The sequence below is a fragment of the Peromyscus eremicus genome, chromosome 1 (genome assembly GCF_949786415.1).
Source record: "Peromyscus eremicus chromosome 1, PerEre_H2_v1, whole genome shotgun sequence".
In the NCBI taxonomy this organism is placed as follows: domain Eukaryota; kingdom Metazoa; phylum Chordata; class Mammalia; order Rodentia; family Cricetidae; genus Peromyscus; species Peromyscus eremicus.
Window position 1 is genome coordinate 58,324,787 of NC_081416.1, and position 26,068 is coordinate 58,350,854.

The 26,068-nt window shown below is 50.8% G+C and overlaps 1 protein-coding gene across 1 annotated transcript in view; it reads right to left on the minus strand.

The window, feature by feature from the left end:
* LOC131903476 (SH3 and multiple ankyrin repeat domains protein 2-like) overlaps positions 1 to 26,068 on the minus strand; it is a 398,315-nt gene that overhangs the window by 106,108 nt on the left and 266,139 nt on the right. The window contains exons 14-15 of the mRNA XM_059254102.1: positions 19,858 to 19,940; positions 18,208 to 18,332 (exon numbers count right to left, since the gene is read on the minus strand). Coding sequence (XP_059110085.1) covers positions 18,208 to 18,332; positions 19,858 to 19,940 — 208 coding nt within the window. The remainder of the gene's footprint in view (positions 1 to 18,207; positions 18,333 to 19,857; positions 19,941 to 26,068) is intronic.

The window sequence follows — 26,068 nt, forward strand, 5'->3', positions numbered from 1 at the left end:
CAAGATCCTGCTCTCCAAACCAATGGAAAAGAACCCCCAAAGAGCCAAGAATATTGCTGCTTCTTTATGTTAAAATTTACTCTTTTAAAAAAGGATTTATTTTTGTTTTATGCACCTGAGTGTTTTGCCTGGGTATGTGCCTGTGCACTATGTGTGTGCAGTGCCCGAGAAGGCCAGAAGAGGGTGCTGGATCCCCTAGAACTGGAGTTAGAGATGGTTGTAAGCCACCATGTGGGTTGAGAACTGAACCCAGGTCCTCTGGAAGAGCAGCCAGTGTTCTAAACTGTGGAGCTACCTCTCCAGCCCCAAATGTATTTATATTTGAGACAAGGTCTTAGGTCACACAAGCTTTCTTTGAACTTGATCCTCCTGCCTCAGTCTCCTGGGCAACTGTGAACATTGTCCTATGCTCTCTTCATCTCCCTTCCTTTTTCCTCCCCTTCTCCTCTGTCTCCCTCCCTCCCTCTCCCCCATCTTTGTCTCTGTCTCTCTCTCTTCCCCTCCCTCCCTCCCTTGCTCACTCCCCTCCCGCCCTTCTTCTCAATACTAGGGATAGACCTCAGAGCCTCAAGCATGCTAGGCAGGTGCTGTACTGAGCTATACTTCCAGTCCTTATTTTTTAAAATTCCTCACAAATAGATATAAAGTGTCCGACCTTAGCCATGTGTAAGTGTGCGGCTGGATGGGACTCTGCATTTCACAGTGCTGAGCACCCAGCCCCACATGCCCTGAGACTAAAACTACACACACTTAGTGGTGACTCTCCACTGCCCTCCCCTGCCCCCATCACCATGTCCCTTCCTTACTCTTTGCCTCTGTGGATCTGACGACTCTCAGGACCTCATGGGAGTGGATGCTACAAACATTCTTTCTCTGTTAACCCGACATGGCCACTCCAGGTTCTGTTCAACAACCCCACTCCCCATGCTTCCTAGCCTTGACCCCTTAGGGGGTTAGTGACAAGAACAGAAAGGGACCCTGTTTCAGGGTCAGGTTAGCTGCCTCCTGCATGGCAGCTTCTACTTTGGGAGCAGTGTCCCTTAAGATAAAGGTGTAAGGACACATCTGTTCTCAGGATCAGTGCTGATCTGGGCAGAACCAGGAGAGAAATCACCATGGAAGGCCTTCTCCAACCTGCCTGTCAGATCTCCCCTGGTATCAGAGCCCAAGTTTGCTCAAGTCACTTTATTCCCATCTACTTTTCCTTATCCTTTTCTTTTTTTAAACAAAATACAAAAAACCAAAAATCCTCTCTCTATGTGGTGTGTGTGTGCGTGAAAATACAGGCCATGACGTGTGTAGTCAAATGACAACCTCTGGCATCTTCTGCCTTGCTCGAAGCAAGGTCTCTTGCTTACTGTTGTGAGCACCAGTCTAGCTGGCTGAGGTTCATGGGCATCTCCTGTCTCCACCTCCCATCTCACTGCTGGAGTGCTGGGATTACAGAGCCACAGCCAGATTGTGACAGAGGTTCGTTCTGGGGATCTGAACTCAATTCCTCACTTTGCATGGCAAGCCTTTTCCCCACCGACGTTTATTTCCAGCTTCATTACTTCCTTCTTTGTTCAAGTGCCCAACAGACAACTGCTCCCATCCACCTTCTTGTAAGACCCCATTGTACACACACACACACACACACACACACACACACACACACACACACACACACACACACGAAAAACAGAGAACCCAGCAGGGATGATGGACATGCCTGCAATTAACCAAAAGATCATGACCATCATGAATGGGGGCAGGGCCCATGTAAGCTTGCTGCTAGAGGCCAGAATTCTGCGCCATGAAGGGAGGACATAGGCTTGGCACAGAGATGGCCTCGGGGCCTTCAGCCTGCTCTCTGGGGAAAAGGACCCAATGGAAGGACAGCTCAGGCCTTTCTATCTGGAAGGCTCATCAAAACCACTCAGGGAACGTTAACTGACAATAAATAAGATTTCTTCCCGGAGCAGATGAGGTCAGGCAAACACAGGAATTAAAACAAATCACTGCCCACCCCATGTGGGTGCCGCAGTGGCCGAATTGCTATTCTAACCAAATGAAGGTAATGAGGCGTGTGCCATGGCTTGGAGGTGGCGCTGCCTGCCACCAGGCCTGCAGGCTGAGTCACCTCGCATGCTGTGACTGACCGAGTGACCGACCAACACTTCTGTTTTGTGGAAAGAAGCCTGGAAGGCTGAGGCCAGGCAGAGTGAGCTGGGCTAGGACCCCCGACCCAGGGCAGCCCCGATCCAAGAGTCCCTGACATCTTTGCCGCCCTGGAACAATCATGCTCAAGAACTGTCCATCCAGTGTTGATGTGGGTTGGAGTACTGCCCCATCTTCGCCTTACCACCTTGCAACTCCTGACCATGTCATGCTCATCCTCAGCTCCCCTCCTGGAGCCTTTGGGGGCAGGAAGATGCTAGCACAATAGACATACAACAGCATGCAGAACAGTGATAGAAACATGCACTGCCATTATCCCCAGCACTCTGTGGACCCCAACATCTTGCACAGCAGTGGCCAGACATGACTAAAAGCACTCAGGTTTCCCATATTTGGAGGCCTTTACATTCTCTGCCAGTTGCTGTCATGGCCCACCATGTTCCTGGGCTGGAATGATTTTCTCTTCCGGGCAGGATGAGAAAGGTCCATCTGGCTGTCTGACGTGCCTGGCTCTGCATGGCCAGCTGGTCAAAGGCACTGCCAGCCCTTCCCCCAAGTCTGTCCCATCCCAGGTGCCCAAGGAGGCTGTCTACCATCAACACTGTGCACTCAGTAGCTACAGCTTGTTTGTCAATGCGCAGAATCTTCTGGGCCTCCCCCGTGTGACTGCGTCCCTGTGTCCCTCTATTCCACATTTTATTCTTTTACTCTTGCACTACTTTGGAAATCCTTGAGCCCTGGGTGTGGAGGAGACAGGGACATGGGCTGCAGGTCTCGCTCACACCTGCTTTATCAGCTACAAGTCCAAGCACTGAGTCTACATAGAAGCTGCTTCATATGGCTACAGACATATAACCCAGATGTACACCATGGCCCCATGTGGTGCAGTCTCCCCTGAAAAGGAGTTCCAGAGAACTAAGGTCCAGGCAACAAGGAGAGAATAATCAGGCTTCCAGTCTCTAGTGGAATTTCATAGCTGCTGATGGGGATCTGGCCAGGAGTGCATACCATTTCTTGAAGGCTTCACCCTCCACAACTGGCACATAGACGATCTGTTTTCAGGCTTTTCTGCTGTTCCTTTATCAATTTCTGTCTAACTCCCATCTTTCTTGTTTCTCTCTTTCCTTCTTGAGTATCTGCACCACAAATACACCACATTGGCTAAGGCTCCCTCCTCTTTATCAGGTAAAAAAGGAGGGTGGTTATGAACCAATAAGTTACATCCTCAACTGACTGGCTCCAAGGATCACTGTACTCGACTTCATCCAGCAAGCCTCATGGGCCAAGAGAAGAGCATCCAACCCTCGGACATGGATGTGCACTCAGCCAGACCTGGAGTGGAAGGATGCAAGAATAATCCTTAGAAGCCCTGGTGGCTTCTCATCTGGCCTGTTCTTGGGGCCAGAGCTGGATGACACAGAGTGTGTCCATGCTGATCTTTACTTTTCAAGGATGTTCAATCTGCTGAGTCAGCACCTCCCCATGTCCTGATCTGTTTTTTCCAGCTCCATTCCAGGTGAAGCGGTGGGACACCTCCTGCCAGGGATGCCTGAGCTCTGTACTCACTGGCTGTACCCCTGTGGGAAAGTCGATACCCTCTATATCTCAGCCTCTTCGTATTGAAAAAGGTACTGACAGAAATATTTTAACTAAATCGAATATGTCAGCTTGTGAAGGTGAAATTCCAAAAAAGCTGTTGCTGCACAGATAGCGCTCAGGAGACACAGACATTTTACTCAACAGTGTGTCCTTGCAGTTGATGGTTTTTTTGAAGTCAGTGCTGTGTTGCAAGACAGTTGAGATTGTGATGTGATGAGCTCGGCCTCTGTGGGTCAGGCTTCATTTCTTCTGCATTACCATTGCTTCTGCCCACGAGGGGCAGTGGTGGGTATTTCCTAAGTGGACAGTGAATACTGCTGCTCAGATGAACACAGACTGGCCATCTGATCCAGCAACTCAACTCATTAGGTGTGAACCCCAACAGATAGAAGCTTGTGTACAAATGCTCCCAGAAGCCAACTTGGTCCATTTTCCTTTTTTTTTTTTTTTTTTTTTTTTGCTTTGGAACCTGTCCTGGATCTCTCTCTGTAGACCAGGCTGGCCTCGAACTCATGGAGATCCACCTGTCTCTGCCTCCCGAGTGCTGGGATTAAAGGCATGCGCCACCACCACCTGACACTTGGTCCATTTTCACATGCTATGACAAAGTACCTGGGCCCAAGTAATTCATAGTGGATAGATGTTTATGTGACTCATGGTTCTTGGAGACTGGAGATCCAAGCAGCATGGAGCCAGCAGCTGCTGACATCTGGATGAAGGAGTGGGATGGGTCACTATGTGGTAGTGAGGCAGAATCAGTGCTCCAGCTCAGATCTTTTTTTCCTCTTCATATAAAGCTACAAAGGCCACTATGAACACCACCCTCGTGTCCTCATTTAATCCTATTGACTTCCCAAAGGCCTCGCCTCTTAAAACCATCAGCATATGTGCGCCCGTTACTTTTCTCATCACTGTGGTCAAATACCCGATGGGAGCAATTAAGGGAGAAGAGTTATTCAGCTCATGGTTTGAGAAGATTCCCATCCATCATGGTGGGGAAGCTTGGTGGCTCTGTAAAGATAAGAGTGTGCAGCAGCTGCTTTACATCTCCGCTGACCATGACACAGAGATGGGACAGCAAGAGAGGCCAGTCTCAAGTCCCTCTCTCCAGAGTCCTGCTTCTTCCAGTGAGTTTCTAAGGGCTCCATAGCCTCCCCAAACAGCACCACTAGCTGAATGGCAAGTGTCATGCACATTTCACACCCAAAACATAACAGTATAGATTCCAGGATCATGTTTCCAACAAAGGAATCCTTTCCCTTTGTGTGTGTGTGTCTGTGTGTGTGTGTGCACACGCGCGTGTCCATGTCCACACATATGCTTGTGGGTTTGCATGGGCAGGCATAGGCTAGAGGAGGATATTTGCTATCCTGATCTTTCATTTTGTACTTTATCCCCGTGAGACAGGGTCTCCCACTGAACCTGGAGCTAGGCTAGTGATCATCGAGTCTCAAAGATCTCCACCTCTCTGTCTCCCACAGTGCTGAGGTTATAGGTCACACATGGCTTTTTAGATTCATGTTGGGATCCAAACTCAGGTCCTCAGTGAGTGCTCTCATCCACTGAGCCATCTCCCCAGTCTCCAGCATGTGAATTTTGAAGGGAAGCTACAAACCACAGTAGCAACTTTATGCATACAAGCCAGAAGTGGAGACGACCTCCAATCCCCCTGAAAAATGAATAGGTACTGTTGATGTGATCAGGCCACACCATGGAGTTCATTTACCTACAAAAGGCACAAAGTACCAATACATGATATGCATGGATGAACTAATGATCAACAATGGTGCTGTGATGGGTCTTAGTTTCTTGTGTTGCTGTGATAAAATACCTTGATAGAAGCAGCCCAAGGAGAAAGGGTTTATTTTGACTCAAAGTTGTAGGTTACAGCCATCATGGCTGGGAAGTCACAGGTGCAGGGCAGTGGTGTGCTGTGGGATGTATGGCAAATGTGTTGCTGATTAATCAATAAAACACTGATTGGCCGTTGGCTAGGCAGGAAGTATAGGCGGGGCAAGGAGGAGAATAAAGCTGGGAAGTGGAAGGCTGAGTCAGAGAGACACTGCCAGCCACCATGATGAGAAACAGCATGTGAAGATGCTGGTAAGCCACGAGCCATGTGGCAAGGTATAGATTAATGGAAATGGATTAATTTAAGCTGTAACAACAGTTAGCAAGAAGCCTGCCACGGCCATACAGTTTGTAAGCAATATAAGTCTCTGTGTTTACTTGGTCGGGTCTGAGAGGCTGTGGGACTGGCGGGTGACAGAGATTTGCCCTGACTGTGGGCCAGGCAGGAAAACTCTAGTTACAGTGGTGGGCATTTCCTAAGAGCCTGAGGGAGCTGGTTACATCCCATGAACACTCAGGAAAGAGAAAGCAAGGAATTCATGCTTGCTAGTGCTCAGTCTATTTTCCCCATCTCATACAGCCTGGGATTCCCTGCCCAGGGAGTGGTTCCAATAATCTCCCACAGTCATGCCCAGATGCCCGTCTCCCAGGTCATTCTGGATTCTGCCAAGTTGAAAACACTTGAAGGCTTCACATTGCCTTGTCCTGATGTTCTGAAATGTTAGAGTAGAACTACCCACCCCCCAGAAACAGGAAGTATAAGCAGCTATTTTTGAGGGATGACATGAAGACAAAGGTTGATGGCTAACAGGAACAGGATTTGCCCTCTAGGGTGATAAAAATGTTCTGGAATTACAGTGTGGCATGTTGAACGAGAATGCCACTGAAGGCTGTAGCTGATGTATTCCTGTGTCCACCTGGCTCCTGCAGCTGCTCAGACCCAAGTAAACACACAGAGACTTATATTACTTATAAACTGTATGGCCGTGGCAAGCTTCTTACTATCTAGTTCTTAGATCTTAAATTAACCCATTTATATTAATCTATAAGTTGCCACATGGCTTGTGGTTTACCGGTACTTTACATCTTGCTTCTTCTCATAACAGCGGCTGGCAGCATCTCCTGACTCAGCCTTCCACTTCCCAGCATTCTCCTCTCTGCTTATCCCGCCTAAACTATACTTACTGCCTGGCTACTGGCCAATCAGCATTTTATTTATCAATCAATCAGAGCAACACATTCACAGCATACAGAAAGACATCCCCAGCAGAAGGCTGGCAAGAATGGCTAAAAGGGTAAAGGGACTGGTTACTAAGACTGAATTCAATTCCTGAAACCCATATGGCAGGAGGAGAGAAGCAACTCTTAATAGCTGCCTTCCAACTTCCATACGTATGATGGGGTACAGAATCTCCCCAATGTACAAGTACAACTAATTAATTTATTAATTATTAAATGAGATTTAAAAATTAAAGCACAATGAGTTGTATACTTTAAGATGCAAAAACTAATGCTCATGGCATGTATGTTTTAATTTAGAAAACTATTTATGTGTATATGTGTATGGAGATTTGCGCATGTGTGAGCACAGGTGCCCAAAGCACTAGCTCCCCTGGAGCTGGTATAATAGGCAGCTGTGAGCTACTTGATGTGGGTGCTGGGACCTGAGCCTGGGTCCTCTGCAAGAGCAGTAGGCACTCTCCAGCCCTGGCATGTATATTTTAGCACAGGGAAAAAAGATAACACTTAAATGATGATGTCTGTGTATGCCTGATGATATGCATTGCTACCAGACAGATGAGACCACAAAGACAGCCTGTGACCCTCACTGTGTGGCACAAGCTCCACTCCGGGTGGTCCTGTCACCTGCTTGTCTCACTGGCTTCCTTTTTGGAGTGTGTAGATCATGACTTACTCAAGCCAAGATGAAGGAGTGCAAATGAAAGCCGATTATCAGTCAGAGTGGGGGTGGAATTTTTTAACAAAATCTCTAATATTTTTGAGGAGATCAGCACACGCATTCTCTTAAAACTCCAAGGACTGTGATGGGTGTGGAGTAGAGCACTAGACACTGCTAGACTGGGCTGGACTGCTGTTTGTGGGTTCCTGGGGTTCCTGGTACTCTTGGGGTATGTGAATCTGGGAAGAAGCAACTGTCTCTCTGGCAGGAAAGGATCCAAGGTCTCTGAAGATCCTGATTATGGCTGGCTGCTGTGTCATTTGTGTGACTGACAGTCTGGGACGGAGGCCATCAGTTTTTGATGGGCTCGGGTTCTGGTGAGAGAGACTACCATTCAGCCGACATGCGATGCAGATGCAACAAGTGGTCATGCTAAGATGAGATGCATCCCTAGAAGAGGCAAGATGCTGGGGAGGTTCATGCCATTCAGGTAAGGAGACAGGAGGAACTTGGGGAAAGTGAACCATGAAAAAGGGAACAATGGTGAGCAAAAGAAAGGTGTGTCTCAGGGGGAGGGAAGGAACGTGGGAAAAACTAGAGGCAGAGTTATATCATTGGACTAGCAAAAAGGCAAGGGATCAAGCCAAGGTAGGTGAAGAAGAGTGAGAGGCTAATCCTTCTGAGGCTGGACCCTTAGTGTCCTGTAGGCTAAGGTAAGGGTCAGCTTTTAGGACAGGACATTTCTTCCTGGAGCTGCAGATGCAGCACAGACTGTAGGAGCAGGTGAGGGACTAGCAAGAGTCCCCCAGAAGACAGGGAATGACAACAATAATAGGACTAAGGTCTCACCACAATGGCAGAGAGAGAGCTGGAATGTGCAATGGCTAGAGCCTAGTAAAGGGACCAGGTCAGCTGAGAATCCCAGCTCTGCCACTCCGAAGCTCTGTGACCCAGAGGCTGCTTTCTCAACCCCGTTATACTCCAGTTTTTTTGGGAACTGGAGACTGCAGTTTGGGGAGGGTTCAATGAGTTAGCAATGCATGGATCAGCTGTGATGAGGACCATACCAGAAATTACCAGAATGGTGCTGGGGAGGAATGTCTGTGTAGGAATACCAGAAACCAGAGTTACTGTGTTGGGAGCCAGGCATCTACCAGACACTGGCCTGCCCAGAACTGTCATGCCCAGGCCTAGGAATCAGCTAAGCCCTGGCTGCCTGTAGCATGGACTTCTGGTCATCTCAAGGACCAATTACCTTTTTCTTCAGCTTTGACCCCATCCCCCATGCCTAGGACATAGCACAGGGCAGTCAGAATGAGTTAAGCTCTGCTCATGTGATGCTCACAGTTTATGAGAGAGATCACACACCACGGTTTGTCACATTGGGAAACTCCCTGACAGATGTATGTGCCTGGCCTGGCTAGGCAGTGCTTGCCCTTCCCATGGAAAACAACAACAACCTATAATAGTAATAGCTCTTTTTGCCCTAGGTGCCCTGATTGTACAGATGGAGGTTCCTATGTTCCCACTCTCTCTCACCTTGTCCTGCCCCCCACACCCAGGGCAGTCTGGTTGGAGGAAAGTAGTGAATTTGATAGTGAATGGCTGATCTGGGGGAACTAAATTGCAGAGGCTATTATCAGAATCCCACAGCCCCACACAGTGGCTTTCCACACCCCATCTCCCCTTCCTTCTCATCTCAATTCTACTAGTGTTGATGTGTGCACACACTAACTCCCAGGGCCGATGAGCCCCATCAATTATAGTCCTACAGGGCATTTAACCCACACCCTTCCTTCAGTTCATTTACCAACCTAACCACTTGGATCATAAAACTCCCTAGCACAAAAGGGCACCACAGACAGAAACAAATCAATGCTAACAAGATGCCTACCAGGCACTCTGGAAGACAGGCAGCTGGGTAGGATGGATGGATGGCAAAAAGGACCCTGTGTTCTCCTTCTGGGGTTAGTCAATGGGTGCATCAGAGGACCCTGTGCCTCAAACCTACAATCTGGATATTCATCTGCCTCTTTAGGACCTCATCTTTTGTAGTCTGGGCAGGGTAGAGATAGCCTTGGACAGAGATGGATGGAAATAAGATGCAACCCCATGACTCAGGACTTAGCCAGGGTACTGACCAGACACAAAAAGAGAGCCGTGCTTTGCAGACTGCCAAGACTCAGACCTCCTGTGAGGCCCCAGGCAGGCAGTTTTCCTGAGGCTCAGTTTTATGATCTAAAAGATGGTGGTGAAAGATTCTCAGGGCTGACCACCACCAGATTCACGTTTTAAGATCTCTGTTTTGTGACAGGTGCCGTGCTGGCGGCCTGTCTGACCCACAGGGAGAGACACTGTACAAAGGAAATGGATGTAAGTCAACCAACCAACACCGGAGATGATTCTGACAGTGACGGAAGCATGCCGCATGAGCGTGAGAGTCAGGGGCAGCCAGATGGTCCTGGGAAGGCATGTTTGGGAGTTTGGCACGTGAGCTGAGACCTTAGCAACAAGGCGAAGGCGGGAACAAAGCACAGGACACCACAGATGCTCTGCCACACCGATCCTCTACCCATCCTCATGGAAGAGAATTCTCTACCAAGCAGATGGGCCTTGTCTCAAAGTAATGAGCTTCTATGCCTGGACAGGCCAAGGACTCAGGGTGGGGAAGGAGGGCTGAGAATCGCTGAAACACAAGGATCCTGTTTCAGCACCACGGACAGAGAAAAGCCACGGAGTGTTTCAGAACCACCACAGACAGAGCCTCTGCTTTAACGCAGTTTGTTGCTGCCTGCCCCTCCTTCCAGCACTGCCTGACACTGCTCAGCACCACACAGCTGTACCTGCTCAACCAGACCATCTAAGCCCCCCGTGCCCCAGCCTCAGCCGCTGTCAGCACCACCAAAGCCGTCCACTTCCCCCATTCACCCTGAATGTGACCGGCCCTCTAAGTTTCGGCTCAAACCCTCCCTTCTCCACACTGACTATGGAGACCCTTCCTATACACCAAAGCAACACCATCTCTTTCAAAGTTCTTTTCCCTGGCAGGTACTCTCTTTCTGTTCCCCCTCTAGACTGTGAGCTCCCAAGAAGCTGCAGCTAATTCCCGTTTTTTTCCTCTAGTCCAGTGCCTCCTGCGGTTCCCATTTATCAGCTCCAGAAATGAATCAATGAATTGAGTTCCAGATGTCATTTTTCCCAACATTTGCTGAACGTCCATGATGTCAGGAGCTGTGCCCCAAGCTTCGGATGTGTCTTTATTTACAGGTAAGAAACTGAAAGCCCTAAGGTGAGTGATCTGCCTAACTTCACACCACTAAGAGTAGGCAGAGCCTAAACTCAAACCTGGGTTGGCTGCACAACCTGTGCCCTTGACCATGGCTCCTCTCTGTCTCTCTCCAACTCAGTGCACTGCCATCTGCCAATCCCACAGAGTCTGAGCACAGCAGCCATGGTCCCCTGAAGTGATTCGGGATCTTTTTTTAGCTTGAAATTGAAATCACTGATGCTTCAAATTAGAACCTTACAATGAAAGAGTCAAGCCTTCAGACCTGCTACAGTGAAGCAGCCTGCATCCGCCTTTTCGGCAGGATCTCTTTGCTGCTTTTGAGCCCAAACCACCTGTTCTCAGTCACTATGGAAGGTGAAGCTATCAGTTTTCCAGGTCCAGGGTGTATGGAGAGAGGAAATCTGGATTCCCAGATGCCCAAGGGCTCCCCTCAGAGGAGCATCTATTTTAAAGCCCCAAGAGTCAAACCCCAGAGTCAACAGCCTTGGGGATCTCACTCTAATGGCTGTGGTCCTAGAATGGCAAAGATTTTTAATGCTGTGATCCCTTGGAAGCAGACCTCAAGGACTTGGCCAGAAGTTACAGCTCTGTGGGAACAGAAACGTTCCACACTTAAAGAGAGAGACTCAGATGCCACTGCCCATCTCTGATGTGAACCAAAGGCGACATCTCAAACACAAACACAGCACCAGGCCAGGAATTCAACCCCAGTTCCTGCTAGCATCCGCTGGTGCCTTGCCCATCTCAATGAACTGAATACCCGTGGGCACTATTGGAGTAAGATATAAAGGTCTGGGAGAAGGCAGAGAGGCTAGGATTCCTACACTGGCCATTGGGGTCACCAGTGGGCATATGATAGTCTCTAGTGATATCCTAAAAGACAAGATATATATATATATATATATATATATATATATATATATATATATATATATATATATATAGAGAGAGAGAGAGAGAGAGAGAGAGAGGTGTGAATTGAGAAGTGAGGCTGCTGTCTGGACCAGAGAGAATCTGGCACTGGGGAAGCCACAAAAAGGCTCTGCCTCAACCCTAGAGGTTAGAGTACACCAGCAAATGGAAACTCCCAAGATTACCTGAAAGTCAGGCCCATGCCAGGGCGAGACTTTGCGGGATGGTGAGGGCTCAGGGCGCAGAGGCCTAAGCCATGTTTGCCTAACAGGGGCTTGGGATGGCTATAACAGGATCTTATACTGAACAGCACCTAGCCTGGCTTGTGTGTTCAGCACTTGATGCTATATTTACTATTGTACAATGATGCCTGTCTGAAGGGGTCATTGCCAATCATTGCCATTACATTGCCAATGTGTAATCACCCGCCATCATTATAGTATTATTATTTGTTTGACAAATGCTCTCCAGTCTTCTGTGCTGAGTCAAGAATGTTAATGAAGCAGAAGGACAAGACATTCACCAGCTGATACTGACAAATGTTAGCTTTGTGCCCAGCACTTCTGACCCCCAATCTTCCTTGGAGAGCTCAGGATAATACAGTTTATCTCGGGTGACTTAGTTCTCAGTATTACCCCTGTTTCCAATGAGGCAGAGCCCCCTCACGTGTTTATGAATAATGCTCCCAATGGATGACCAGGACAGATTGGTTTTGGCTGCCTTTCCCGCAAGACTTGCTGAGGTCTGAGGCAGGGGGATGCAGCCTTGGAGGGAGCAGTAGCTGCCATAACTCCAGCAGGGTTGGAAGCAATGGCTTGGGTGGACGTGTATGAGATGAGTCTTGTCTTTAAGGACCTGACTAAGAAAGCTTTTACGGCATACTCAAACAGTCTCCAAGGAGAACACCAGGACATCCCTCTTCACGTTTTCGCTTCAATACAAACCGAGATTATAAAAAAACGGTTCCAGGCATCTCCAGTGCAAGTGTTTAATATGAGGAAAAGGTAATTAGCGATCTGCAGCGTGGCTGTTCGAGGATGAAGGATATTGCTGCCTGCTTTAATTGCAAGGGAAAACCTATTTAGGGAAATTAACACAAAAACGAGATCGGCCACTTCAGGGCTAAGAAAACAATCACAAAAACCATAGGAGTCTTCACAGCCCAGTACGGCTGGCTGGCTGGTGAGGGAAGGCCCCGGGGACAATTACTAACACCAGAAAACCCTCTCCTGGATGCATGCCACCTTGGCCCAGGAGGCCAGGACACCACTCCACAGTGCTCCATAACCTTCTTCGAAGGAATGTTCCATTTGCAAAATGAATGGTCACACACACACACACACACACACACACACACACACACACACACAATTGAATACTGCAGAAAAGCTGAGAAATAGAAAAGTCTGAAGCAAGTGGAGGGTGTTATTCTGTCATGGTGGGGGGGCAGGGCAAGGGCTGCTCTGTCTTGTTCACTAAAAAGAGCTGCCCTATAGTCCATGGGCATGGAGGACTCCTTGTAGGGATCTGTGAAAGGCTCCCTCATGAAGCCACAGCAGATGTTGACTGCCCTCCTTCCCAGTCTCTTATTATTTTATTTGCATGCTGTGATTGCAGCTTGCTTTCGACACAATTCCCCAAGGATGGAATCCTAGATGTGAAATTACCCGCTCGGTTCTCTGCTTCCTGTAACGACTGTCATGTTGACCTCCCCAGAATTCCCAGCACTCTGTGCTTTGCTCTAACAATACGGATGTGTCGTCACTAGCAACAGGTATGATGGTTCTAAAAAGCGGTTGCTAATTTGAAAACAAAACAAAACAGATGCTATGCTCTTTGCCTCGCTTCCTGCCCTATGCACAGGTGGAAAGCCGAGTGTGTGGGTCTCAGTTCTAGGAAGTGAAGGGCACCAAGTCAGGCAGCCTGGGCAGAGTTGAGAGGCTCACAGAATCGAACTGTGACTGTGGGAAGTTACCCAAGTTCTCCACACCTTACTTTCCTCATCTACAACACAACGATGACTGCAGAGGCCATTCTAAAAATTCTGTACACACTAGAGCAGGACGGGCATGACAGACTGCTGCACCTTAATGGCAGTATATAAGGACACGGGCCTTGGTTGGCACTTGCAGCAGACACTGTTTGCTTGCTGTTTGTTTTTTTTCCTGATAAGTTGGCTTAAGGGCTACTTATAAGATATGGGGTATTTCAGATCAAGAAATAAAACTTGTTTTCAAGTCTGGAGCCTGTGGGGAAAACGCCACCTTGGCCCTAAGGACACTTCCGCTTCTACATGTGCAAAGGAGATTGGCAAGCAAGCCAAGGTAAGAGCCTCAAGCACCCACTCTGCCTAAGCTAGAGGGCCACTGTCTCATCTGCTCTCGTGGTATGGCTGCAGCTTTCTATCTCATGTGTATGGACATGTGTAGGAGCATGCGTGTAGAGGTCAGAGGTTGATGCTGAATGTATTTCTCTGGTAGTTCCCACATTGTTTTTCCAGACAGTCTTTCACTGAGCCTGGGGCTTTCTGATTTGTCTAGACCAACTGGCCAGTGAGCCCTGGGATTCTACTGTCTCCAACTCCCCAGTGCTGGGATTAGATGCATGCCTCTGCACCCCATTTTTTACATAGGTGTTGGGGATCTGAACTCAGGTTCATATGTTTGCCCAGCACCCTCCTGATGGCCCCATCTCCCTGGCCCCTTGCACAGCATTTAAAACGCGCTGTGCCCAAACTCCCACTTGTGGTTCTGGCCTAGCAGGCCGGGACTGGGACCAGGCCTTGTGTCATGAACAGGCATTTTTGGTGACTGCAATGCCAGCCAAGTCTCAGAGGATGATGAGCCTACCAGCCTGCAGGACACCACAGTGACAGCCCGTTTCTCCTCTCCTGCTCATCCTTGGGCCAGCCATGCACATCTTTCCACGGCTTTCTTGGCTGCTGGAGTTTCCAACCTCTCACCCAACCTGCACAGAAAGAGCATTTCCCCAGGCACTCCATGTCCTCTGAACACCTTCCTGGCCATTGTCTCTAGGCTGGCTGTCATGTCTTTTAAGGAGGAAAACTTGGAGACACCACCATTGGTGCTCTAGCACAGGGCTCTGTTTCCACAAACTCTACCATCATGGACAGAAAAGGCTTAAAAACAAAAACAAAAACAAAGCCTTATACTTTATACTAAGCACGTCCAGATGTTTCTCCTTGTCATGATTTCCTAAGTGATTAAGTCTAACAGCCATGGCAAAGCCTTTACTGTGTAGTGTAAGCATGGAGAGCTGTTCTTATATCCCAGAAGAGCTGAGTGAGTTCTCCATCAGCCCTGGACCACTTTCTACAAGAAGCCAGAGTATCTTCCAACCTTGGTCCATTGGGGGCCTGTCTGTGTCCAGTGACGGATGAGTGTGTGGGCATACAGACACTGTGGTGGAATGCTCTCATGCATGGAGCTCATACACACCCTCACTCTGAGCTGAGATGATCTCTTTAAGAGAGATAAGTTCTCATGTTGACCCTGGGGGTCTTTTTTTTCCATCCCTGACTTCAAGACAGCTTATTGATGGGGCTGGGAAGGCTCAGGAAGTAAGAGCAGTTGCTACTAAATCTGAGAACCTGAGTTGATCTCTGGAACCTACATGGTGGAAGGAGACAACTGACCCCTGTAAGTTCTAACCTCCACATGCGCACTATGGTGAGTGTGTATGTGTGTGAGTGTGTGTGTGTATGTGTGTGTGTGTGTGTGTGTGTAAATATTAAAAGATTTAAAAAGGTTGACAGTGCTTTACTCAAACCTTATGATTGTTTTGGGGAGAAGTATAGTTATCAAAACAACAGGAAAACAAAACAAAACAAAACAACCCTCCCCCTAACACTTTATCAGGAGAGAAAGAAATTCTATAAGGTAGAGACCAGAGAAAATCCTGTGCAACAGGAAGTCCTTCACTGTGGGCTTCAGCCCCAGGCACGATGACAATGTCAGGGCAATCTGACTGAGCTGGAGAAGGAGTAGTGGAGCTCTGTGGATACTTGAGATGTTAAAAGTCGGCCCTCACTTCAAAAGGTCCTCTGCCCTGCCCCCAGTCCAGAGGTTCAAACCACAGCATAAAATTTTAGAGAGAAAACACGAAGTCTGACATACTCTGCAGATTCTCTCAGGCAGCAGAGGGAAGGCTTGCCAAGGGGAACATAGAGGATGAGGGCCACACACCGGTACTTAGGGTAGCTTTGCCCACAGACAACCCAGGCTTCATAGGGTGCTCGCGGGAACAGCTTCACCCCACACAGACTCATAAGGGAACATATAAAGCTTTTTAAAAACAATCCCTCCAAGATGGAAAGCCATCCACTGAAAATACAGAGAAGCTGTCCCCTGGGAAGCACACGCCTGTGTAAGGGCTTATAAATGATTTTAATATCCCAGTGGCAAAAGCCAGCAGCCAAGGAAACAACACATGGGGGAGGGATAGACTTAAATCCAGGCACCTAACAAGAAATTCTCAGTTCCGCCCCAGGCAGCCTGGGAAGTAGAAGAGGAGGAGGCTGTTCCCCACCCCTCTGCACCCCACAGCCCCGTCATCAGTACCTGACTCTGATAAGCAGCCTTGTGGGACCATGACATGCTAAGTCCTTCCATAGGCCATGCACAAAATCACAGACTCACACACAGACCTACCAGGCCTTGGGGGCTAAGCCAGACAAACCTAAAATCCTGGATTAAGAAGCCACCAGAACAAAATTCCTGTTCCCAAAAGGCAAAGAGATTTGTTTATCAGAGGTTTTTAAAAAGTCAAAGCAAGTGCTATGAAGAGAGAAAATTGTGGGGGTGGTATTCAGGGCATCCCCAGAAAAAAGTGCTGCCCCAGGCGCTTCCACCTCAGAGGCCCAGGCTTCTTTTATTGACTAGTTTATCATGGAAACAGTCAAATGAACTGAACATCAGGGGGTACGCGGACATCTGCAGCCCTCATTTATTATTGAAACCCATCTCAATCTCCTGGAGCCCCCTCTCTGCCATCACAGGGCCACCCACACAGCACTCAGAGCCCCAACCCAGGCCACGCCCCCTCTGTCTCTAGTGTCTCTCACACACAGGAAGAGGGTTTGCGTCACAACCGCATCCTACAGAAGATGATTCAACCTAGTCTGCATTTCCAGGAGGGTTACAAACCCCATGAACTCAAGGAGTTGCAGCCAGCTCCAGCTTCTCCATTCTGGAAGAGATTCCAACTGCTCCAACACACGGGAACCTGGATCAGCTCGGGCCTCACTCAAACTAGGCTCTGGGAGGTCAAGACTAGTTTAAAGTGCCTTTCAATAATGGTATGAGAACCACACATGACTCCTTACCTGCCTCCCGTCCTAACAGTTACTTTCTCCTCTCTCTCCATTCCTGTCACCCCCTTACCAGTGTGGACAAACTCCAGAGAGACAGGAACAATTCCACAGATAGAAACTACCACAGGCAGCTGAAGTGCAACACAGAGTAAAGGCTTCAAGGGCCATGTCACCTGGGACAGGCGAGGGTGTCCTCTTTTACAGCACAGATGTGCGTGGAGGTCACCCAGGAGGTGGAGACACCATTGGCTGGTGAGGTGCACCTGTTCATTATCTCCACCTGCTTGTGAGTTCTGACACACTTGAGGCAAGACTCAGCATGAACACGGGGAAAGGAAAACTCCTGACGAGGCCCATTTGGGTCCATCAGATCACTAAAAAATGCTGTCTTTCCAACCTAGTGCATGTTCTTTCATTCACCCTGCTTCCAAAGAGTAACAAGTTCTCTCGCACAGTAAGATCAAAAGCAACACCTACACCCGCAAACAGGCAGGATGCCCTGAAGCACCGGGGTTCAACTATCTCACTGGCACATACAACTACAGGTGAAACTCACAGGCACCGATGCTTGCACACGAGGAAGTTCCTCAAATGATCAGACGTCATCCCGCTTCTGGGTATGAACCAAAGTCAGTTTTCAAAACTTCTGGACATCGCAGAGTCCTCTCTGCCCACTCCAGCCCCTTTCCTTGCCTTGCCTCTTGCCCCATGCTCTGTGGTCCTTAAAGACCATCAATCATGCAATGAACACAGACCAACCAACTCTTAGCTACCCACAACACACCTCATGCTAGCCAATACCACACAAAGGCTTGGTGACTTGCCCTTAGGACACAGGAGTGGGCAAGAACTCTCCTATTTATAGAGTCACAGATAACACAGATTTGTGCGTGACCTCAGCATCATGAAAACATCTCCATTTTCCTCTTGAAGACCAGTGGCCAAGTTTCATGTATGCTTTATCCTCCCAAAGAACTATGAAGAGTCTCCAACATCAGGGACAGAGGAAACAGCATTCACAGGGGGTGAGGACACTCAGAGACTACAAGCCACATGGCCCAAGTCATCCACCATCCTAGTGGTTGTGTTCAGAACCACAACCCTCTCCCACGTGAGAGTCGGCGCTCTCCCCAAGCAGCATGATATTAAACACCTGTGCCCTACCTCAATCAAGAAGTCCCCGGTCCTTAGTCCGGCTTGCCATGCCACCCCACCTTCATCCACGGACTCCAGGTACTGCAGGGCTGGGAATGCCGGTGTAGGTGTGAACTCCTCAATGGGGGTATCAGCTAGGAAGACAAAGAAATACTGTGTTGTGAGTCTGGAGGATGTTTTCCAAGTTGGTCATCCTACCTGCGCATGGGACCCTGGGAGGAAGGCAGTCACTGCATTCCCCATTGGGAAGCAGTGGTCCTGGTCTAGCTCTCCCCAGAGAGGGGCCCATTACTCACAGGCACACCAGCACTCATGGAAGCCACAGAGCCAGGTGCATGCCAGTACTCCATCATGCCTCTTGGCCTCTCTGCTGAAATCATGGAATAAAGTACTCTGCGGTACATGTCTACACGCCTGTCATTTTCTTTAAAAGTATCAATGACTAAACATTTTCAGTTCTAAAAATGGAAAAGTTCCTTCCTCTACCACACAGAGCTAGGGAAAGACCATACTGAAACCGCCTGCCAATTTCACAGCTAGACAGACTCGCAACCCAGGGGATTCAACTTGGAACAGGACAGAGCACAATGTTGACCCAGTGGGTGGCTGCTGACTTGGAATCTGCTCTGAAGTCTCTCCAGGGGGGACCTGGTTTCTGTGACCATCACATGACCAGCACGCCTCTCGGTAGAACAAGGCTGGGCTTCTGGGGCCCACGGGGCTGCTGAGGGACTTTCTTGGTCCTCCTGAGAGGCCGGGGGTGGACGGGTGGGAAGGTGTGATGCCCGGGTTGGGGGAGGGGAAGGCACATCACACAGGCATGGACTTGCACCCTGGGGGTGGAGAAGGCTCTGCTCTTCTCTTTTTGGATGGATTGCCGTGGGCGGCCAGAGCCTATGACAGGTGGGCAGGCTAGCCAGGGAAGGAGGCCTCCCGCACAGGTACAACTGCCACATGGCTGACCCCCACCTGCCTCAGGCAGATGCCTCTTTTTGAGAGAGCTGATGCCATTTTTTGCTGTAGTTGGGAAGGGAAGCCCCACGCTAGGGGCGAGCACGGGGCACTGCTTTGGGCTGTGTCCCAGAGCCTCCCATTCCCAGGCCACAGGGTGTGTGTGCACTGCCAGCTTAGTCTATGGCAGAGGGGACCTGTTTTTCTCCTTGCCTTTGCAAAGTCACCTTAGAGGTGAGTATCTGGACACCTGCCACCCTTGGAGCTGAAACCCGTCCTCAGCACAGGCCAGCTTCCGGGTACCTCAAACTTGGGCTGGGCCATTCTGGGTATCTGAGACCAGGAGCTTTGAGAGCCGGCAACAACACTGTGACTGAACTGAAGCCCAAGCTGCAGGGTCTCCCCAGGACTGAGAGAAAAAGGTGGGGGGAGGGAAGGAGAGAGAGAGCAGCTCATTTGGAGCAGTACTGTAGATGGAAAATTAAAAACATGCCTGCAGGAAGCCTAGATGTTTTCTGAGGAAGGCAGAATGTTAAAGAGCATCGTTGTCTAGCAACCAAGTGCCCCCAGGAAAATGCTTGTTTCATGCTTATTTCCAAGCTAGGGAAGGTTCTCCATACAAGCATGTGTGCAACACACACACACACACACACACACACACACACACACACACACACACACCACAGGAAGGGATCCCGGAACGCTTACCTTTTGCCCCTCGGAGCACAAATCCAAAGCCTTCGTTATCCTTCTTCTGCAGGACCACCGTCTTATCCTCAATAATGCAGTCACTGTAGAGAGAATTCCGGGGATAGCGACCATTATTGTAACCGGTCATCATCACGGTGGCTGCTCCACCGCCGGGGACGCTCATCATCACAGCCAATTAATCACCCAGCTCGGATCCAGGCAGCATGGAGGAGCCTGGGCAGCAGCTCGGTGCAGGAGGAGCTGGGGGTGGGGGGGTAGCAGGATGGGCGAGCGGGGCACAGTGGGATGTGGAGGGGGGCGGCGGGCGCGGGAGCCAGCCGGGGGAAGGAGTCATGGATGCTGGAGGGGCTGCCCAGGCCGCTGGGGAGCAGGGGGCCCAGCTCAAGGAACCTGGGGGCTGGCCAGGACACCACCGCCCAGAGCAAAGAAAGTAAGTGGCCCGGGTGGTGGTGGCGGCGGCAGAGGCAGCAGCGTGGTGAAGGAGGTCCCCAGGCCTCTCTCGGCCAGACGCATCTTCCAGGGAAGCAGAGGAAATCAGCCGGAGGAATAACCAAGAGAGCTGCTTTGCTTTGCTATTTCTTGAAGGGGCTTTAAAGAGGAGATCAGGTTCTCTCCGCTTGTTCTGTGCACGAGCCAGCAGCAGGCACTGGGGACGCAGAGACCTGAGCTTTGCAGCCAGCGCCCCCTCCCTCCCTCTCCCCCGTCCTAGGGAATGTGGTGTGCAGCAGGAGCCCCCACAGTCATCTGATGAGCCCACAGTGCGACCGGCACGGCTGCCTGGGCGTCATCCCGCGCGCAGAGGATCTGCAGGCTGGGCTGGTGGCCGGCGGGAGGGGGAGCTGCCAGCTCTGTGTCTCTCCGGGCCACAGAGGCCAAGGCTGAGGGGAAGAGAGTGAGGGGCTCAGGCCATTTCAGTCCCATCAGAGCCAAGAAGGGCAGCAGCTCCCTCCTGGGGAAGATGCCTTGCTGAGGACAAAAAGGCCAGCCGTGTCCCCACTGCAAGGACTGAAAACCACAGGGCTCACCTCTTTGTATAGCATTTCCAATTTTAAAGGAAACAGACTAAAAAGCCCCAACTTTGCTGTTCCGGCCAAAGCCGCCTTCACCAACACTAATAGAACTCTGTCCACCTAGAGGTGCATGCAGGGCACACAGGACAGGAAGATGCTGCCTAAATGGCTCAAGAGCCACCAACTGTGGTCCTCACTGGCCTTTTTGGCGGCCGGCCGCTGAAGGGCAGGAGACAGGGCTGTCTGCATCTCAGACTCAGCCATTACCCCCGCCCCCCGGAAGTAAGTCAGAAGGCAGGAAGTCTGGGGGTTGGGACCTGGAGAAGGAGGGAGAGGGCTTTCTTCTCTAGAGCCCCAGTGGGAGGTGTGAGGACATAGGATGGCGGCGGTGGCCAGAAACCCCAACAGAAGGAGCAGCAAAGCCCCGAGCCACAGATGAAGGAGGGAGTGAAGAGCAAGGCTGGGCTCTGAGTCCCACCGCGGTGACTGTCAGTTCTCTTTGGCTTGTGGTCTACAGAAAGCACAGAACCTAGAGTCTGGCCTGCAGATAGCAGCCAACTAGGACAGGGCACCTTGGCACTGGAGGAGCAGGGCAGCCCCTTCTAACCGGCCTAGCAGGCCAGTCCAACCTTTTGTCATTGTGACACTATGTTGACATTACCAGTTACAGAGTAAGAACCACGCAGTAAAGCCACAAGGAAAAAAAATATGGCAAAAGAACCTTCACAATGTCTGAGTAAAGTTTGTAATTTTGGGTCAGCCCTATTAAAGCTGCCTTGGGTTCATGTGGCCAGTGGTTAGAGCATGTGCCCGGTTAGACACACTGGGTAGCAGGTAAGAAGAGAGCAGTGACTTTTCAAGGTTCCCATTGGGTGGGTGAGACTGATGATGTTGGGGACGCAGGAGTTACCCATCACAGGGTCACGCTGAGTAATGCCCCAGGGTGGGGGGCGCTCTGTGTTCTGGCCATTGGCTGTGGGGAAGGCAACAAGGGCTGGGCAGTGACTCAGGCTGGATGGTGACACAATGGTCTAAGCAGGATGACTAGTTACAGGAGTCTGAGAAGGTGGCTGAGAAGAAGCTAACCTCAAACCTTGCTCTGTCTGCTGAGACATCCTGCCAGCCTCTTGGATCCTGGGCACAGGTGTGTGAGACTCCTTTTACTCAGTTCTCAGAGGCCCCTGCACCGTCAGGTCCCACCAGGGTGATGAGAGCCCATGGACGGGCAAGTCATGGGCTGGCCTGCAGGAAGCAACAGGCCCTTCGGTCCTCTGCTTCCCGTATCAACAGGCTGTGAGGACAGCCCACAATCACTTGGGGCTGCTGTGGTTGGATGCCACAGTACCCACGGTAGTGTGGGTTAGTGACAAGGCCCCAGGGAACCCCTTTCAAGTATGGTCAGTAACTGGAGAAGGCCTGGCTGGTAGCCAGTTCCTGCCGTCACATGACCGGTTGGGAGGAGAGCTGGGGTGGGGCGGGACTTGTTGCTGCGGATTCAGGGACCTTACAGGACGCAGGCAAAGCGAGCTTGTGCCAGACCCTTCCATTTCCACAGTTTTGTGCCCGCCCTCGATACCTGGAATATAGACGCAGGTCTCTTACTGGAGACCCTTTTTGACTATATACCCTTTCTCCTCCAACTTTCCAAAGGGAAGCCGCCTGCTTGGCTCCGGGGCTCCCTCAGTGGCCAGACAGTAGAAACCCTGTGGCCCCCTTAGGAGCCTTCTTGGTCACAGGGGTCTCTCTGAGCCTTTGCTGTCCAGCACACCCCACTTCTCTCCAGGTGCTTTAGCATCTGCTGGCCGGCTGCCCTGACTTGAGGGTCTCAAACACAATGTCTGCAGGTCCCCCTGGACACAGGTGACCAACAGCACTGGCTTTGGCCTGGCTCAGGGCAGAAGCCATGGTGGGCTCCCAGAACGCATTCCATCAGCCAGCAGAACCTGAGTGCACCCAGACACTTCCTCACACCACAGTCACAGGGTCCTCCTCAGGCCAACGGTACTGACTGGACACTGGCTGTCTCTTCCTGACTGCTTGTGGGGGCAGGGGTGCCACTGAGCTTGGTTCAAAGCGAAGTGTGACGCTGAGCCCAAGGTCACCCTGACCTTTTAAGCCTCAGATCTTGCTCTATAGAATGAGAATCACAACCACGGTACGATCAGGGGGGGGGGGGCAGAAGGAGGGTGCTGCATACCCCTTGAGACCCTGCACTCTCAGGGCGGCCCCTGGTGGGCAGTCAGCTGTAACACACAGGATTGTTTTCAGTTTTAAAGGCCACTGTTAGAGGCATCAGCAGGATTACTGACCTTCTTCTGCAACCCCAGGCCACAGCCTTCTCCCAGATTCTGATCTTTTAAGACCTTCCCAGCTGCTTCATGCTGTGGCAGCCCTGTGTGTCTTCCCCTGAGCCTCCCATTCTTGGAAGACGGCTTCCAGTTCCTTCTCTCTGTGATGTTTCTCAGGAGCTAAGCCCCACCATACGCCCACCACCCTTACCCACCAACAGACCTTGGGCCTAAACCCTAACTCCAGACATCCACCACCTGAAGAGAGCGGATTAAGACTTAGAAGCGGACAGTGAGTTTCTACCGACAGACACACGGCTGTGGGCAGAGCCAGTGCTGGGGGTCCTGCCCTCAAGCTTTCATGTACTCTTCCTCTTTTTCTGTGACCCAGGAGCAAATGCTCCCTTCTTCCCAGGGGCTCAATCTCCCGAGAGACAGTGCGCTGTTGTTGCAGATCACCCCAAATGCTCAGGGGCTGGTAGAACCCGAGGCAGGGATGCAACTCGTGGCAGAGGGGAGCTGGGTGGGAGATGCTGGGGATGAGTGCAGAGGGAGGGCCATCCTGGGCTCTGTCTCAGCAGCCCCTTCCTCCTGATGAACAGTGCCCTGATCCTGGGTGAGCATGACTCAGTCTCGCTGGCTGCCCCTGGCACTTTCCCAGAAGCAGAGCTAACGCTGCCTAAGGCCCTGGCAGCCCCTGCCTGGCTGACCCAGCGTATCTACCCTCCAGATTCGACCCAAAGACCACTGCCCACATTTCACTGGGACATATCTGAAGCTCCCATATCCTGCACACTGCTTCTGGGTGACCCCACTCAGGCTGCTGCTGGAGCCCTGTTCCCTCACCCATCCCTAACCAGATGTATAAAGCATTCGCCGTGGGTATTCCAGGAAACAAAGTTCCCTACTTTAAAAATCCCAGTATTTGTTGACTGGACACAAATACAAGCCATCAGCATGCTCTCCAGATTTGTTTTCTGCACAGAGTACCCCAAATGTACCCTCCTATGTCGACATCTACCCTCAGCAGGCAGGTATGGGGCAAGAGGGGGTATACAGCTCTGCTACGTACAGCTACAGGGGTTGTGCACAGTACATGTTAGAGAACACCGCCCACAGTTCATATATGTGGTCATGTATGCATTTATGGCCATGTGGACATATGGCAGAACCTTGAGGAGGGGCCAGATTCCTTTCCCAGTTCACATAAAGGTAGGGCCCGGTCCATTGGTTGCCATGGAGCATGAAAGAGCTGTTTCTACAGGAAACACACTGACCTCTAGGAACCCCATGCAGAAGGCAGCCTTGTTTGCTCCCATCCCCCTGACCCACCTTGTGTCAACTGACCAAGTCCAGGTGGAGTGCTGGGGGGTCTTGAGGTCTACCACAGAGTGGACTGAAGGACCTCACCCACCATGGCATGCCTGAAGGGGTTTGTGGTGTCCGCCAAGCCACAGAGGCATTTATTTATTTTTCAGTTTTTGAAGGCAAGGTTTCACTTTGTAGCCCAGGCTGGCCTTGCACTCTTGGTGACCCCCCATGTCAGCCTCCGAGTTGCTGGGGTTACAGACGTGAACCATCACCCCTGGTGTCACACTTTCCTGCTGCCGTGCCATCACACCTGACAGGAACAACTTAAGCAGGGAAGGGTCCACTCGGCTCACAGTTCAAGGGTGCCGTCCATCATGGCAGGGAAAGCACGGAGTCAGGAGCGTGAGGCGGCCGGTCACATTGCACCCACAGTATGGAATACAGACACAGATAAATGCTGGTGCTCAGTGCACTTCCTCCTTTTCACTTAGTCTGGGACCCCAGCCCTTGGGATGGTGCCCCCCACATTCAACATGGGTCTTCCCCTCGGTTAACCCAGTTTAGAAACTTCTACAGGCATGCCCAGAGGCCAGTCTCCTAAGTGACTCTGGACCCCGTCAAGGTGACACTTCTCACTGTCACGTCCGGCTTCCAAGTGTTTAGAGTGGCCCAGGGGGATGCCTTCCTCATGTGGGGCAGCATGCTAGGCCAGGGAAGGCCGCAGACACCCACAGCTGGCTTTGATAGCTCCTTTCAATGCAGCTGTTCCTACAGGAGGGCAAACTCGGAGCCACAGGCAGTCAGGCCTTGGTTGAGGAGACTAACCAAGAGGTGTCCCACGTGGTTGTAAGCCAGTCTTTTAGAGACAGGACCACCGTGGGCAGATTGATCCTGAACACGGGGTTGTGGATGTGGACTTGGGCCTCTCTTGGGGTCCTTGAGGGACGACAACCCTATCAATCAAGTTGCTTTGATCAGCTGTGATGGGGTTCGAGCCTCAGGTCAGAGGTAGCTAGGGCCCCATGTGAAGCTGCCACATTAGTATATTAACTCAGGCATTTGCAGTGAACACTTACTAAGTGTCAGCGGATAGCCTACTGAATGTTTGGCATCTTGGAGGGAATAGCTCAATCTGGACTTATGGAGATTATTGAATGGCACACCCCCTACCCCTTACCCCACCCCACCCCCTTACTTCCTGGTCCCTGGCTCCTTGGAAGCAGGGCCTTTCTAGAGATGGGCATTCTGAGTTTAGGAGCCCATGAGACCAATGCTCATTCGCATCCTTACCAGAAAGAAGCAGAGGGAGTTGGAGGTTCAAAGACATCAGGGAGAAGCTACGGAGGCTGAATGGGGTCTGGAGGGATGCAGCCACTAGCTATGAAAGAATTGCAGTCCAACAAGAGGGACCAGAAGGGGTCCAGGAACCCTCCCCTCTTCGGGGGCTGGAAGTAGGGCCAGGGCTGCCCATGTCTTTGACCTCTGGATCTGGCTGGTGGAGTTAGGAAGACAAATGGATTTGGGCAGTCACGGAAAACTGCCCAGTTGACATCAGAGGAGGTGGTGCCATGAGGTGCAGACGATCTCCTCATAGAGAAG